This window comes from Bombina bombina, chromosome 5, assembly GCF_027579735.1.
Source record: "Bombina bombina isolate aBomBom1 chromosome 5, aBomBom1.pri, whole genome shotgun sequence".
Taxonomy (NCBI): Eukaryota; Metazoa; Chordata; class Amphibia; order Anura; family Bombinatoridae; genus Bombina; species Bombina bombina.
Window position 1 is genome coordinate 837581115 of NC_069503.1, and position 14565 is coordinate 837595679.

The 14565-nt window shown below is 37.7% G+C and overlaps 1 protein-coding gene across 1 annotated transcript; it reads right to left on the bottom strand.

The window, feature by feature from the left end:
• Positions 1-11392: 11392 nt before the first annotated feature.
• LOC128659527 (putative nuclease HARBI1) lies at positions 11393-13912 on the bottom strand. The gene is made up of 4 exons (XM_053713129.1): positions 12821-13912; positions 12459-12537; positions 11578-11879; positions 11393-11489 (listed from the first exon to the last, which is right to left on the bottom strand). The coding sequence occupies exons 1-4, from the start codon at positions 13485-13487 to the stop codon at positions 11485-11487; spliced, it is 1053 nt and encodes a 350-aa protein (XP_053569104.1). The 5' UTR covers positions 13488-13912; the 3' UTR covers positions 11393-11484.
• Positions 13913-14565: the final 653 nt, after the last annotated feature.

The window sequence follows — 14565 nt, forward strand, 5'->3', positions numbered from 1 at the left end:
TCCTGGATGGTAGGAAGAATTGTCCGAATGGTTTCCATTTTGAACGATGGAACCTTGAGAAATTTGTTTAGGATCTTGAGATCTAAGATTGGTCTGAATGTTCCCTCTTTTTTGGGAACTATGAACAGATTGGAGTAGAATCCCATCCCTTGTTCTCCTAATGGAACAGGATGAATCACTCCCATTTTTAACAGGTCTTCTACACAATGTAAGAATGCCTGTCTTTTTATGTGGTCTGAAGACAATTGAGACCTGTGGAACCTCCCCCTTGGGGGTAGCTCCTTGAATTCCAGAAGATAACCTTGGGAGACTATTTCTAGCGCCCAAGGATCCAGAACATCTCTTGCCCAAGCCTGAGCGAAGAGAGAAAGTCTGCCCCCCACCAGATCCGGTCCCGGATCGGGGGCCAACATCTCATGCTGTCTTGGTAGCAGTGGCAGGTTTCTTGGCCTGCTTACCTTTGTTCCAGCCTTGCATTGGCCTCCAGGCTGGCTTGGTTTGAGAAGTATTACCCTCTTGCTTAGAGGATGTAGAACTTGGGGCTGGTCCGTTCCTGCGAAAGGGACAACAATTTGGTTTATTTTTAGCCTTGAAAGACCTATCCTGAGGAAGGGCGTGGCCCTTACCCCCAGTGATATCTGAAATAATCTCTTTCAAGTCAGGGCCAAACAGCGTTTTCCCCTTGAAAGGTATGTTAAGCAATTTGTTCTTGGAAGACGCATCCGCTGACCAAGATTTTAGCCAAAGCGCTCTGCGCGCCACAATAGCAAACCCCGAATTTTTCGCCGCTAATCTAGCCAATTGCAAAGTGGCGTCTAAAGTAAAAGAATTAGCCAATTTAAGAGCATGAATTCTGTCCATAATCTCCTCATAAGAAGAATCTTTATTGAGCGACTTTTCTAGTTCATCGAACCAGAAACACGCTGCTGTAGTGACAGGAACAATGCATGAAATTGGTTGTAGAAGGTAACCTTGCTGAACAAACATCTTTTTAAGCAAACCCTCTAATTTTTTATCCATAGGATCTTTGAAAGCACAACTATCTTCTATAGGGATAGTAGTGCGTTTGTTTAGAGTAGAAACCGCCCCCTCGACCTTGGGGACTGTCTGCCATAAGTCCTTTCTGGGGTCGACCATAGGAAACAATTTCTTAAATATAGGGGGAGGGACAAAAGGTATGCCGGGCCTTTCCCATTCTTTGTTTACAATGTCCGCCACCCGCTTGGGTATAGGAAAAGCTTCGGGGGGCCCCGGGACCTCTAGGAACTTGTCCATCTTACATAATTTCTCTGGAATGACCAAATTGTCACAATCATCTAGAGTAGATAACACCTCCTTAAGCAGAGCGCGGAGATGTTCCAATTTAAATTTGAATGTAATCACATCAGGTTCAGCTTGTTGAGAAATTTTCCCTGAATCTGAAATTTCTCCCTCAGACAAAACCTCCCTGGCCCCCTCAGACTGGTGTAGGGGCATTTCAGAACCATTATCATCAGCGTCCTCATGCTCTTCGGTATTTTCTAAAACAGAGCAGTCGCGCTTTCGCTGATAAGTGGGCATTTTGGCTAAAATGTTTTTGATAGAATTATCCATTACAGCCGTTAATTGTTGCATAGTATGGAGTATTGGCGCACTAGATGTACTAGGGGCCTCCTGTGTGGGCAAGACTGGCGTAGACGAAGGAGGGGATGATGCAGTACCATGCTTACTCCCCTCACTTGAGGAATCATCTTGGGCATCATTTTCTCTAAATTTTGTGTCACATACATCACATCTATTTAAATGAGAAGGAACCTTGGCTTCCTCACATACAGAACATAGTCTATCTGATAGTTCAGACATGTTAAACAGGCAAAAACTTGATAACAAAGTACAAAAAACGTTTTAAAATAAAACCGTTACTGTCACTTTAAATTTTAAACTGAACACACTTTATTACTGAAAATGTGAAAAAGTATGAAGGAATTGTTCAAAATTCACCAAAATTTCACCACAGTGTCTTAAAGCCTTAAAAGTATTGCACACCAAATTTGAAAGCTTTAACTCTTAAAATAACGGAACCGGAGCCGTTTTTATATTTAACCCCTATACAGTCCCTGGTATCTGCTTTGCTGAGACCCAACCAAGCCCAGAGGGGAATACGATACCAAATGACGCCTTCAGTAAGCTTTTTCTATGTATCCGAGCTCCTCACACATGCATCTGCATGCCTTGCTTCCCAAAAACAACTGCGCAATAGAGGCGCGAAAATGAGGCTCTGCCTATGATTAGAGAAGGCCCCCAGTGAAAAAGGTGTCCAATACAGTGCCTGCCGGTTATTTAACATAATTCCCAAGAATAAAATAACTCCTCAAAGCTATAAACTATTAAAAATGCTTATAAATCAATCGTTTTAGCCCAGAAAAATGTCTACCAGTCTTTAAGCCCTTGTGAAGCCCTTTATTCTTATTTAATAAAAATGGCTTACCGGATCCCATAGGGAAAATGACAGCTTCCAGCATTACCAAGTCTTGTTAGAAATGTGTCATACCTCAAGCAGCAAAAGTCTGCTCACTGTTTCCCCCAACTGAAGTTAATTCCTCTCAACAGTCCTGTGTGGAAACAGCCATCGATTTTAGTAACGGTTGCTAAAATCATTTTCCTCTTACAAACAGAAATCTTCATTTCTTTTCTGTTTCAGAGTAAATAGTACATACCAGCACTATTTTAAAATAACAAACTCTTGATTGAAGAATAAAAACTACATTTAAACACCAAAAAACTCTAAGCCATCTCCGTGGAGATGTTGCCTGTACAACGGCAAAGAGAATGACTGGGGAAGGCGGAGCCTAGGAGGGATCATGTGACCAGCTTTGCTGGGCTCTTTGCCATTTCCTGTTGGGGAAGAGAATATCCCACAAGTAAGGATGACGCCGTGGACCGGACACACCTATGTTGGAGAAATGGATTATATCTCCATTTTATTTAAAGACCATATTTATGTAAAAATATACAGGAATGCATGATGGAACTGTACTGTTAGAATATTTTTATATTAATAGCTTTTTAATAGACTTTTTATTTAATAAGGTTAAAATTTGAACACTTGATGCAATAGAAATGTAATATTTTATTATTATTATATAACTATTTAATTCACCTTTTTTCATTCATTGATTCATTCATTCATATAAGGGTAAATTTATCAAGCTGTAGGTGGACATGTTGTCAAGTAGAGAACCTGCCCTTCTGCAATTGCCACTTGTGATGCAGCATCGCTCTGTGAAATGTAAGATTGCACAAGAGCTCTCTTATGCAATACCGCCCCTGGATCTCAAGCAACCAACCACAGAAGAGCAGGACTTGTCAATAACCCCAAACAACAAAGTTCAGGGTGATTTATCTCTGCTAAATATATATGTGTATATATGTATTTATGTTTATGTCTTTAAATACATATATACACATATAAATATATATAAATACGGGGGCGTGTCCAAGCAGCAACTCTGTGCAGTCAAACTTTTCTAAGCTCTGGGAGAAAAGTGTATAATCCGCCGATTATTACCTCAATACTACAGCTTCTATCACAAGTGTAATTGACTTTATACTTACTCAGACAGCAATCAACAATATCTTTCAAATAGCTGTGTTTATGACCCCTGAGACGAAAAAGGACAATTGAGGCCTGGAGCAGCGGCTACAATACAGGCAGCGTCGTCCCCCCAAGGAATCCCTTGGGGTAATTTGCCAGATTTGGTTAATATAAATATACATAGCAATACCTTTTAAACATCCAATGCCTTTTGGAGCGTATACAATATTTCAGACAGAGCAGTTATACAGTGAACGTCGTCATAATCCGTAGCCAGCCATGATGCAGACCGACGACTCATCTATCACCTCAGACCCACTTATGGCCAAGTTGGAGACATTGTTTCAAGCTATGATAGAGAAAGCGCCCTCAGAACAGGACATACAGCTTTTAATTGATAAAGCAACATCTATAATCACCATGGATTCTGCACCGCATCACTTCAAGGCAGAAAAGACTGCACTAGATTTACAACAAGAAGAGTTCAGCCTCATATTCACACCTAGCGATGGAATATCTACCCATCCAGGCAGCTGCCTTGCAATACCATTCCGACCGGAAACTTCAGGGAGCATATACAGAACATCAGACAACTCGCTAAAAAAATTCAGGAGGATGATAGTAAAATTGTAATATTCTTCTGCTAACAGACTTTCTGTCATAAAACTATAGGTTGTTATATAATACAGTTAATTTTATATCATGTTCTAGGTTATGTTAAACATGGTTTGTTTGCACATTGCCATTTACCAACACACACACTAAATGGAAATCATAGCAATACACTACAGAAGCAGCTCAAAACACAGCAACATTGAAATTTATAGCAGAAGTTGCTAACAAATGTTCTTATCTACAACCCTTAAAGGGATACTGAACCCAAAATTTTTCTTTCGTGATTCAGATAGAGCATGACATTTTAAGCAACTTTCTAATTTACTCCTATTATCAAATTTTCTTTATTCTCTTGGTATCTTTATTTGTAATGCAAGAATGTAAGTTTAGATTCCGGCCCATTTTTGGTGAACAACCTGGGTTGTCCTTGCTGATTGGTGGAAAAATTAATCCACCAATAAAAAAGTGCTGTCCAGAGGCTGAACCAAGAAAAAAATTTAGATTCCTTTTTTTTTTCAAATAAAGATAGCAAGACAACGAAGAAAAATTGATAATAGGCGTAAATTAGAAAGTTGCTTAAAATTGCATGCTCTATCTGAATCATGAAAGAAAAAATTTGGGTTCAGTGTCCCTTTAAGCAGATCATTGTAAAACCACATAAACTATGGGCGCATACACTATATTCTCAAAGTGATACCTCTCGCGAGGCTGGCGGCCGCAGCTGCGATCGAGAGGAAATACTTATATTTAATAGTGGAAAGGTCATATCTCACTATATATCATAAAAGGTCGCCCACCCACATATAGACCCTCACACAAGGGAGAACCATAAGTCACAAATACAACAGAACTAAAATGCCTACTCTTCCTACCACAAACAAATCACCTCCTAACCACAAATATACTCTAATTGCTGCATACCTGAACTGTGTCATTGCGTGGCCTAGATAAAGCTGCCAGGAGTACTACATTATATGTACAGGCTTAAAGCATCTTCTCTACCTAAAACATTTTAGACTAGGTTTTGCTTGTAATAACGTTAGTTTACACATATCTGACAACTTGCATCTTTACCTGACCAAAGTTCATACTAAACTATATATTCATTTTTCTGATATATTGAGATGCAGTTTTTCCTTTTCTTTTAGTTGATAACATTTTGTTGTTCATATGTTTACTGTGCTTACAATAATCCCCTAGCTTTCATTTCTATTATTAACATAGGACCAAAAGTGTCCAACAGCATCTTGGGGACAAAAATGAGGACAGACTTGTTTTGAATACATATTTAATTAACGAATATGAGGTTAATATTTGTATAACTGTCAATGTAACTTTATTTTCTTTGTAACGTCCTCAATAATATATATATATATATATATATATATATATATATATATATATATATATACATATATATATATTTATATATATTGTGCCAGCACCCCTAGTTTAATAAATGTCACAGTTCTATATACTGAGATAAAATATTGTTTGTCCTATATAGGAACACACTTCTCAGTATAGTGCACGGATAAGGGTGTTTGATTAATATGCATTTGAATAAAAGAAAATAGTCCCTTATTTCTCCAGCACCCAACTAAGGCCTCGCTTCCATTGAGTCGTTAAAAATGGAGCCGTAAGCTACCGAAGCGGACGACAGCTAAAAGTAATTTACGGCTCCATTTTAGTACCAGGTTTCCATTGAAAAGATTAGCGTGTTGCGCGCAGTCGCTCTTTTCGGCTGTACGTAAGTTTGCGTTGCCAACCGATGTCGGATTTGTCGAAAAGCGCGCCATAACAAGTGCATTGCCATGGTAACCCGACCTCTGTCTATAAGAATAACGGTTTGCGCCTGCGCTCTTTACCTGTGATCGCCTCTAGAGAGAAAGACACGGGAGCTAGTTGCGTTGGTAGGAGTTTTGGGTTTTTGAGAGTTGTTTGAGAGTTAGTGGAGAGTTTGATATTTGATTTTCATATATTCTTATTGTAGGCCTCATATAATATTAGGAACACACACACACATCCATACATTAGTTAATTAACACACATTAGTTTATACACACAAATACACACACACACACATACACACTTTTATTTGATACAAACACATTCACATTTTTTTTTTCATTAACCCCCATATCCCCATCTTCCTTTATTACTCCTTTCATTAATCCCCTTATTCCACTTCCCATCCCCCCTTTGACTACCCTTCCCTTCCTCACTATATAACTTGTTTTTTTATATATATATTTTTCCCATCCTTTTTTTTTTTTTTAGATCCCATATTTTTTGGTTCATTTGACTATATAGCTCACCCCTTTCTTCATTTACATCCCTTATTATTTTTCTATAATTTTGTTCTAATCCTCCTTAGTTTTTCCTTTTTCATTTACATCCCTTTGTTTATTTTCACCCCCACAATTTTTTTTTTTGAGGGATATAGAATAGAGATAGTTAGGGTCTAGATAGGTTAGGTAGTTAGTTTTGGGGCTATTTAATTTAGGGTTTAGTTAGGTGAATTAGTGTAGTTAGGTAAGCTAGGGACTTTAGTGTTAGGTTAGAGTTAGGGAGGAAGGAGAAAGGGATGGATAGGCCTAGTGGAGTTGGGAAGGGGGTGGCTAGGGGGAGGGCAGTGGTGAGGGTGGATAGAGGGAGGGGGAGGGGGGAAGTAGGGAGTAGTATGGGCAGGAATAGGGGCCGAGGTTTGGGTGGAGGATTTGTCCTTCCTCAAACCCTGGCAGAGGAGGGAAGGAGAGAGGGTGGAAGAGGAATGGAGGTGGGAGGAGTGAGGAGGAGTCAGCCTCAGCTAGGCACAAAAAGAAAAGGGAAAGTGGGGCAGACTGTGGCAACTGGGGGTGGGGCTGGTGGTAGCCTGTCACAGCCTGCAGGGACAGAGGAGGTAGAGAGGGCTGGTCCCCAGTCACAGGAGGGAGAGTCTGTGTCTGCTGGCCCTTCAGGTGTGAAGGGCAGGCTTAGAGAGGAGAGGTACTCTGAGGAGGAGAAGGAGGCTCTTGTTGAGGCATACTTGGAGAGGGCAGCTCAGCTGGAGAACCCTAACCTGAGGCCGGCTGTCCGGAATAAGCTGTGGGAGGAGATTCGAGTGGCAGTCAGCTGCTTAGGACGTAATCGTTCTACTGCCAGCATTAAACACCGCTATCATGACTGCAGGAGGGAAACCAAAGCTAAGCTGGCACAGCAGGCCAAATATGCACGTGGGACCGGTGGTGGTCCTAGCAAGAGAATACACCTAAGGTCATGGGAGGAGATGCTGTCCAATGTCATCTCGGATGAATCTGTTCACGGATGTAAGGGGACAATGGACACCTCTGTGCCACCTGAAGAGGTGTATGAAGGTGAATATTCAATATTAAATATAACCATATATGTGATGTATATATGTTGTATATCATAAATACCCATCTGTGTTTAGCTATGAATCTAAATATACATAGTTGGATTTAATATGTTCAGCAAGCACTCTGTATTGTATATCTGCTCCGACAAGCAAGAATATTGATAATATAATATCCAAGAATATTAAGAATTTCATATAAATCATGTGTCATTGTCCTTAAAGGGACACTGTACCCATTTTTATTATTTTGTGAATCAGATGCAGCATGCAATTTTAATCAACTTTCTAATTTACTACTATAATCAATTTCTCTTCGTTCTCTTGCTATCTTTATATGAAAAAGAAGGCATCTAAGCTTTTTTCTAAGTTCGGAACTCTGGACAGCAGTTTTTGATTGGTGGATGCATTTATCCACCAATCAGCAAGGACAACCTAGGTTGTTCACCAAAAATGGGCCACCATCTAAACTTACATTATTGAATTTCAAATAAAGATACCAAGAGAATAAAGAACATTTGAAAATAGGAGTAAATCCGAAAGTTGATTAAAATTGCATGCTCTATCTGAAGCACAAAAGAAAATATTTGGGTACAGTGTCCCTTTAACAATGTTCCTTTAAGACACAGTCTATAAAGATTCCTCAGTTATGATCATATATGCTTGGATTTTATCCCAAACACACTATATGTGTGTGTGTGTGTGTGTGTGTATGTGTGTGTGTGTGTGTGTGTGTGTGTGTGTGTGTGTATGTGTGTGTGTGTGTGTGTGTGTGTGTGTGTATGTGTGTGTGTACATATATACACATAAATATGGAATATAATAGTCTGTATTGTTATGCTACAAAGTAATATATTCTATTAGATAGATAATGTAAACATACCGTATATTTATTTGTAGGTTCCGAACAGGAGGAGTATGAAGCTGCACCAACACCACAGCAGGATGTTCCTACATTCACTGAGGAGGATGAGGATATCTATGGTGACACTACCTCCTATATCAGCCTCTTAGAAGATGATATGCAGCAGCCTAGGGCATATGAGGTGGAGGATGTATCATGCCCTTCTCCATCTACTTCGGAGACATTTCATGTTTTGGGTTCTGAACCCCAGCAGACTCATCCTCCTCAACAATGGCAGTTCATGCATACTTCGCAGCAACAAATGGCACAGCCCCCACAGCTGCACCCACCGCAGCAGATGATGCACCCCCCACAACATCCTCCTCAGCAGCAGATGATGCACCCCCCACAACATCCTCCTCAGCAGCAGATGATGCACCCACCACAACATCCTCCTCAGCAACAGATGATGCACCCACCACGACATCATTATCCTCAGCAGCAGATGATGCACCCACCACAGCAGCATACAGATCTGCATCATCTGTACTATATGCCTCCCACTCCTATGGCACAACAGGAATCCACACCACCACCCACTGCACCCACCAATGTATTGCCAACAGTGCCATCACAGACAACCTCACAGTCACCAATACGGAGAGACAGCCCTGGAACCAGCCAATTATTAGTTCCTGAGACACCAAATGTACAACAGGGTCCGGCACAGTCCCAGCAGGATGATCTACTGAGGCTCATACATAGAGAGCTTAGGCTGTCCAGGCTCCAGCAGCAGCAGGATTTGAGAAGGATACAGAGCCAAATGGACATCCATAATGCCTCACTCGTCCGCCTGGCAGAGGCAGTGGAGAGGCTCGCGGATAGGCCCCAAACTCCATCCTCCCTTGCATCCTCTGTCATCTCCCTGCAGGACCCTGAATCCCGGTTATTAGCCTCACATTCAGCTGGTGGGCGTCGCACAAGACGCCACACTGCCCCCCTAAGTACCTCTCCTCCAAAGTCAAAATCCCGCCGCAAGAATTAATTAATATTCTTTTTTTTCCACCCAAGATATATCATATCTAATTTTTGCACTAAAGCACTTGTTTAAGTGCGATTTTCATCTCATAAATATGCATCCATTTTTCTAATCCAAATTTGAACATATATCTTAATATTATTCTAATAGCTGTTTATCTGCTAAAAATGAACAGCTTTATTCATTTTTATTTCACATGATGTCAATTAATATGCAGGTGTACATTGTTGATAAATTAATGTGTCCTTTTATTGAGGATATCATATTATGCCGTTTAAGAATACTTGGGGATACGTGTCTGAAATTTATACAGTATATGCTATCTAACATTAGTCAACGTGACATGTGTAAATGTTATGATTTATATTCCACAAGCATATGTTGTTTGCTCCTTCAGATGAAGCTAATAAGGGTTATACAGTTATAGAAGAGTTGGAAAGTAAATACTCCTTCCTGTTGATATGGCCAAATACCTTGCATTCATTCTTATAGTCCTATGTGGAATGTAATATCTGAAATATATACCTATCATGACTAATACCTATCATGACTAATGCACTCCTTTTTGTCAAGATTATTATTCAATATTTAGAATAATTAGATAAATGTATCTTTATGATATTTAAGCACTGGTGTATACACAACATATATGTGATTGCCATGATATAGAGGTGATTAATACATTTTAATTGACATCATATGAACAGACACAGACTCTCCCTGGGACCAATGCACAATGCACTTTTAAATTGTTTCAATAACTCCATGTTAAAGACAATGCTTCATATCTCTTGAAGTATGTAATATTAAGCACTTATGTATTTTGGTTAATAGTCTAAATATTGCAAATGTATTATCTGCTTTAGCAGACATGACATTACATATATTTTATAAATATTAGTACTATGACACATTATAACTTTAATGTGTCATCGTTTTGTATTGAATAAATATGATTTTCACATTGAAAATTACATTTGAATGAGGGTAAATCTGTAATAATAAAACTCATCTTCATGATAAAAAAATTATTTCCTTTGACTTATTTTTCTATATTATTTTCTATGAGGTAACCATGCCATTCAAGTGTGCAATCTCAGGGGATTGTATGTATTGATAATGTATCTTTATTTTAAGGATTATATTATATCTGGATTTGTCTCTTTGAAATGAGCATCTGATATATTTCTTAAAGGGATAGCCTATTCAAAATAAAACTCATGAATTAGAGCATGCAGTATTTATATACTTAAATATGTAATCCTATAATCTATTTAACTTCATTATCATCTGTAATTTACTAAAACAGGAATGTTAGCTTAGGAATCTACCCATTTTGAATCTGCACATGGGGAGCGCTTGATGATTGTTGTCTAAATGTAGGCAACAATCAGCAAGTGCACCACAGGTGATGAACATTAAATGGAATGGCTCCTAAACTTAAATACATGATTGAAATAAGAAACATAAAAGAATTAAATTGATTATGAGTACATATGTAAGTTGATTGGAATTGAATGATTTATCTGGTTCATTAATGTTTTATTGTGAACACACTCTTCCTTTTTTTTTTTAAAGTGACATAAATTCCATTATTTTGCTAAAACATATATATTTAAAAGCAAATCTAATATATTTATATTCTTTATATTTCTTAATATTCTTAGTATCCTTTGATTATAGTTTTATTTAGGTAAGATCAGGAGCAGCATAGAACCTATGTTGGAGCTGTTTATTGTTGCCAACATACAGTATATATCCTGTCTGTCATTGGTTCACCCATGTACTCATTTTTATTAACCAGGAGTGCATAGCTGCTCTTTAAATAATTATACCAAGAGAACAAAGTAATATTTGGAATATAATTAAAATGATATTTTAGATAATTATGTTATACATAAATCATAAGATGAATGCATTGATTAGTACATAGCTGGAAATAAAGAAACATTCACCATGACTATATTTGAGTAAAGTATACATTTATTTAGGGAAAATGTGGTAAATATAGGGATGAGGAGAGAGGGAGGGGAGTGGTATTCCATTTCTGAGAATCTTCAATCTGTAAAACATTAAAAGAAACAAATGTGTATTATTAAAAAAATAATCATAAATAACTAAAAGGTCTCATTACAATACTATAAAAATACCTGAAAAGAATTCTTGAATAGTTGCAGATCTCTCCAAATGGGCATTGAGGGGTTGGGGATGATTAATTACATCAGGCTCAAAGATTTCACCTGGGGGCTGTGGTGTTGGAAGTAAGTCGTTCAACATCCCATGCTCCTGTGCCATGTTGTGTAGACAGCAACATGCCACTATGATTTTAATAGCTTTTTCCGGACTGAATTGGAGATCCCCCCCTGATCTGTCCAGGCAGCGAAAGCGCATTTTTAGAACACCAAACAGTCGTTCTATTATAGCACGTGTTCGGATATGTGCTTCATTATATCTGTATTAAAAGAACAAGAAATATGATTATAATATATAATGTGAAGACAAATCAAATACTAATGAGCTAACTACATTCCTGGTTTGATCTTATAAATCTTTAAACCATTTTATATATATATAAATATATTTATATTCAAGCAGAGAGATTTATAAATGCTTCACTGATAATAGATGATTTGTATTTTGACTGTCCCTTTAAAGGCACTCAGTACAACATTGTTATGTCTGTGATAGTGATATATACACACACACACCTGAGATAATCAAGCAACAAATGTATGTGCACAAACACAGATATATAGCTTAATAAAGGGGCAGGAGCCCCGAAACGTTGCTCAATAAAGGTGCTGTTGCTCCACATAGAGTGCTACCTGTGTGTTCTATTTCATTACATTTACTGGGACTTTGGAAAAGGAGGTCCTCCAGGTTTGCACCTACATTCACCCAAGAGTGATTTAAAGGGACATTCCTATGAAGTGTGTACTGGTCCTACTTTTCTACAGATTATAGTGAGCATTTTGCAAGGCACAATCAATATTTCTGACACACATGAGCAGAAAATAAATATATATTTTACCTTAATTCAGCAGGCCCAACAACCTGGTTCTCTTTCAATGGTGTCCAAATCCATTTTTTAAGAGGATATGCAGAATCTGCTAAAATATGAATGCATAGATATACAGTATATATATATATATAGATATAGATAGATAGATAAACACACATCTTTCCATAAAGCAATGTATGACATAAAATAATGTTATGCATATGTCTTACTATGACATAGTTAATATATATCTTTTAAATGATTAACAATTTATTTATTTAATCAATTTCACCCCCTTAGACACATACATAAAGGATTATAAAGCAATGAAACAATAAAATGTCAAAATATTGAACACATGAAGGCATCATAATATATACATAAACACTTACCGAGGAGATGTCCTTCAGGCATTTGATTTGTCTCAAACAATCTCCACACACCAGAATTCCTGAGGATGTAGGCATCATGGCTACTTCCTGGGAACCCTGCCACGACATTTAATATGCGCATGTTTGCATCACATATAATCTGCACATTTAAGGAGTGGAAGTGTTTCCTATTTCTAAATATTATCTCCCTGCGCACAGGGGGTCTTAGGGCAATATGAGTGCAGTCAATGGCCCCAAGGACATTGGGTATGCCACCTAAAAGAAAAAAGTCCCTCTTAACATCACGCCAACCTCTGGGTGATGTGGGGAAAAAAATAAATTTTCTGCAATTATCATAAAGTCCATCAATAACTTTTGAAAGATGCTTAGAAAGAGTGGACTTATGCACCCCAGTTACAATGCCCCCTGTCACCTGAAAGGATCCAGAAGCCAAAAAATGAAGTGCCCCTAGTAGTTTGGTCATTCCAGGGACAGCCCTGCTTGAATAGCCCTGGCTTTCCAGCCTATCTTGCAACAGGGCATATAACTGATATATTTTCTCCCTGTTGAGCCTGAAACTTTCAAACACCTGCTGCTCATTCAGGGTTTCTATATCCAGCCTCACTCTGGGGATGTCAGGCCTACGCTGTCTAACTTCAGCATTGTCAGCTTCTCTCTCACCCTGCATTTTGAAATATCTGTTCTGAGGTTAGGCTAGGTGTGGTCTTTTTTTTATAGCTGTGTGTTGCTTGTTAACATATGTGAAACTGGTGATTGCAATGAATAACATGGGGGGGAGGGCTTATCTTCATCTCATCTAATCCTTAATTTAATGAACAGTTTGAAAGTATATACTTACTCATGACTTTTATTTTTGATATGAACTTTAATTTCAACATATATGTAGTTACATATCGGAAATTCAAAGACACTGAATGTAATTATTATATTTTTCAATTTAAATATATCAGCCTTTATCATAACAGTTAAAAGTAATTATTAAAATTATATGATTTATATAGGTCAAATATATATATACAATTATCATACATATATACATGTAGGAGAAGATTATTATTAGATAAAATTATATTTCTATATGTATTGAGATTATCTATAGCATCCCTGGGCAAAGGTTTCATTTTGAATTGGTAGATATTTTATTTATTTATAAAATATTTTACCAGGAAGGATACATTGAGATTTCTCTTTTTTTCAAGTACGTCCTGGGTACACAAAACATTGCATTGACACAATAGGTACAATAAAATAAAAAACAATAATAATACACGATATATGCACAAAAATTTAACATAGAACCGGTAGGAAATATATAATCAACAATGACAGGTGCATTCTGTTTTGAGATATGTAGAGAGGGATCTCTTAAAGGATATTAGGCATGGGGAAGGTTTAAAAGTGTACGGGAGGTCGTTCCATAATTTTGGTGCTTGCATATATTTTTATATGCACATACATATTGAAATTTCTATGACAACATGGGTGCAAATATTCCTATACATAGGACCAATAAATGTAGCATATATAATGTTATTTGTACATTGAAACACTCATAATTTTTTTGTGATTTGCAATTTCAATGAGAAACAGGCCTCAAAAAGCTCTTTTTTCCTCCTTTACACCTAGTTGAGCTGGGGGTAATATGTCTCAATGTATCGACAGCCTCCGACAGTGTATTAAAGGTTAGCGCTTTCAATGGAAACCTGGTATAATTTATCGATTAACGGCTTCTATTACTTTCTATG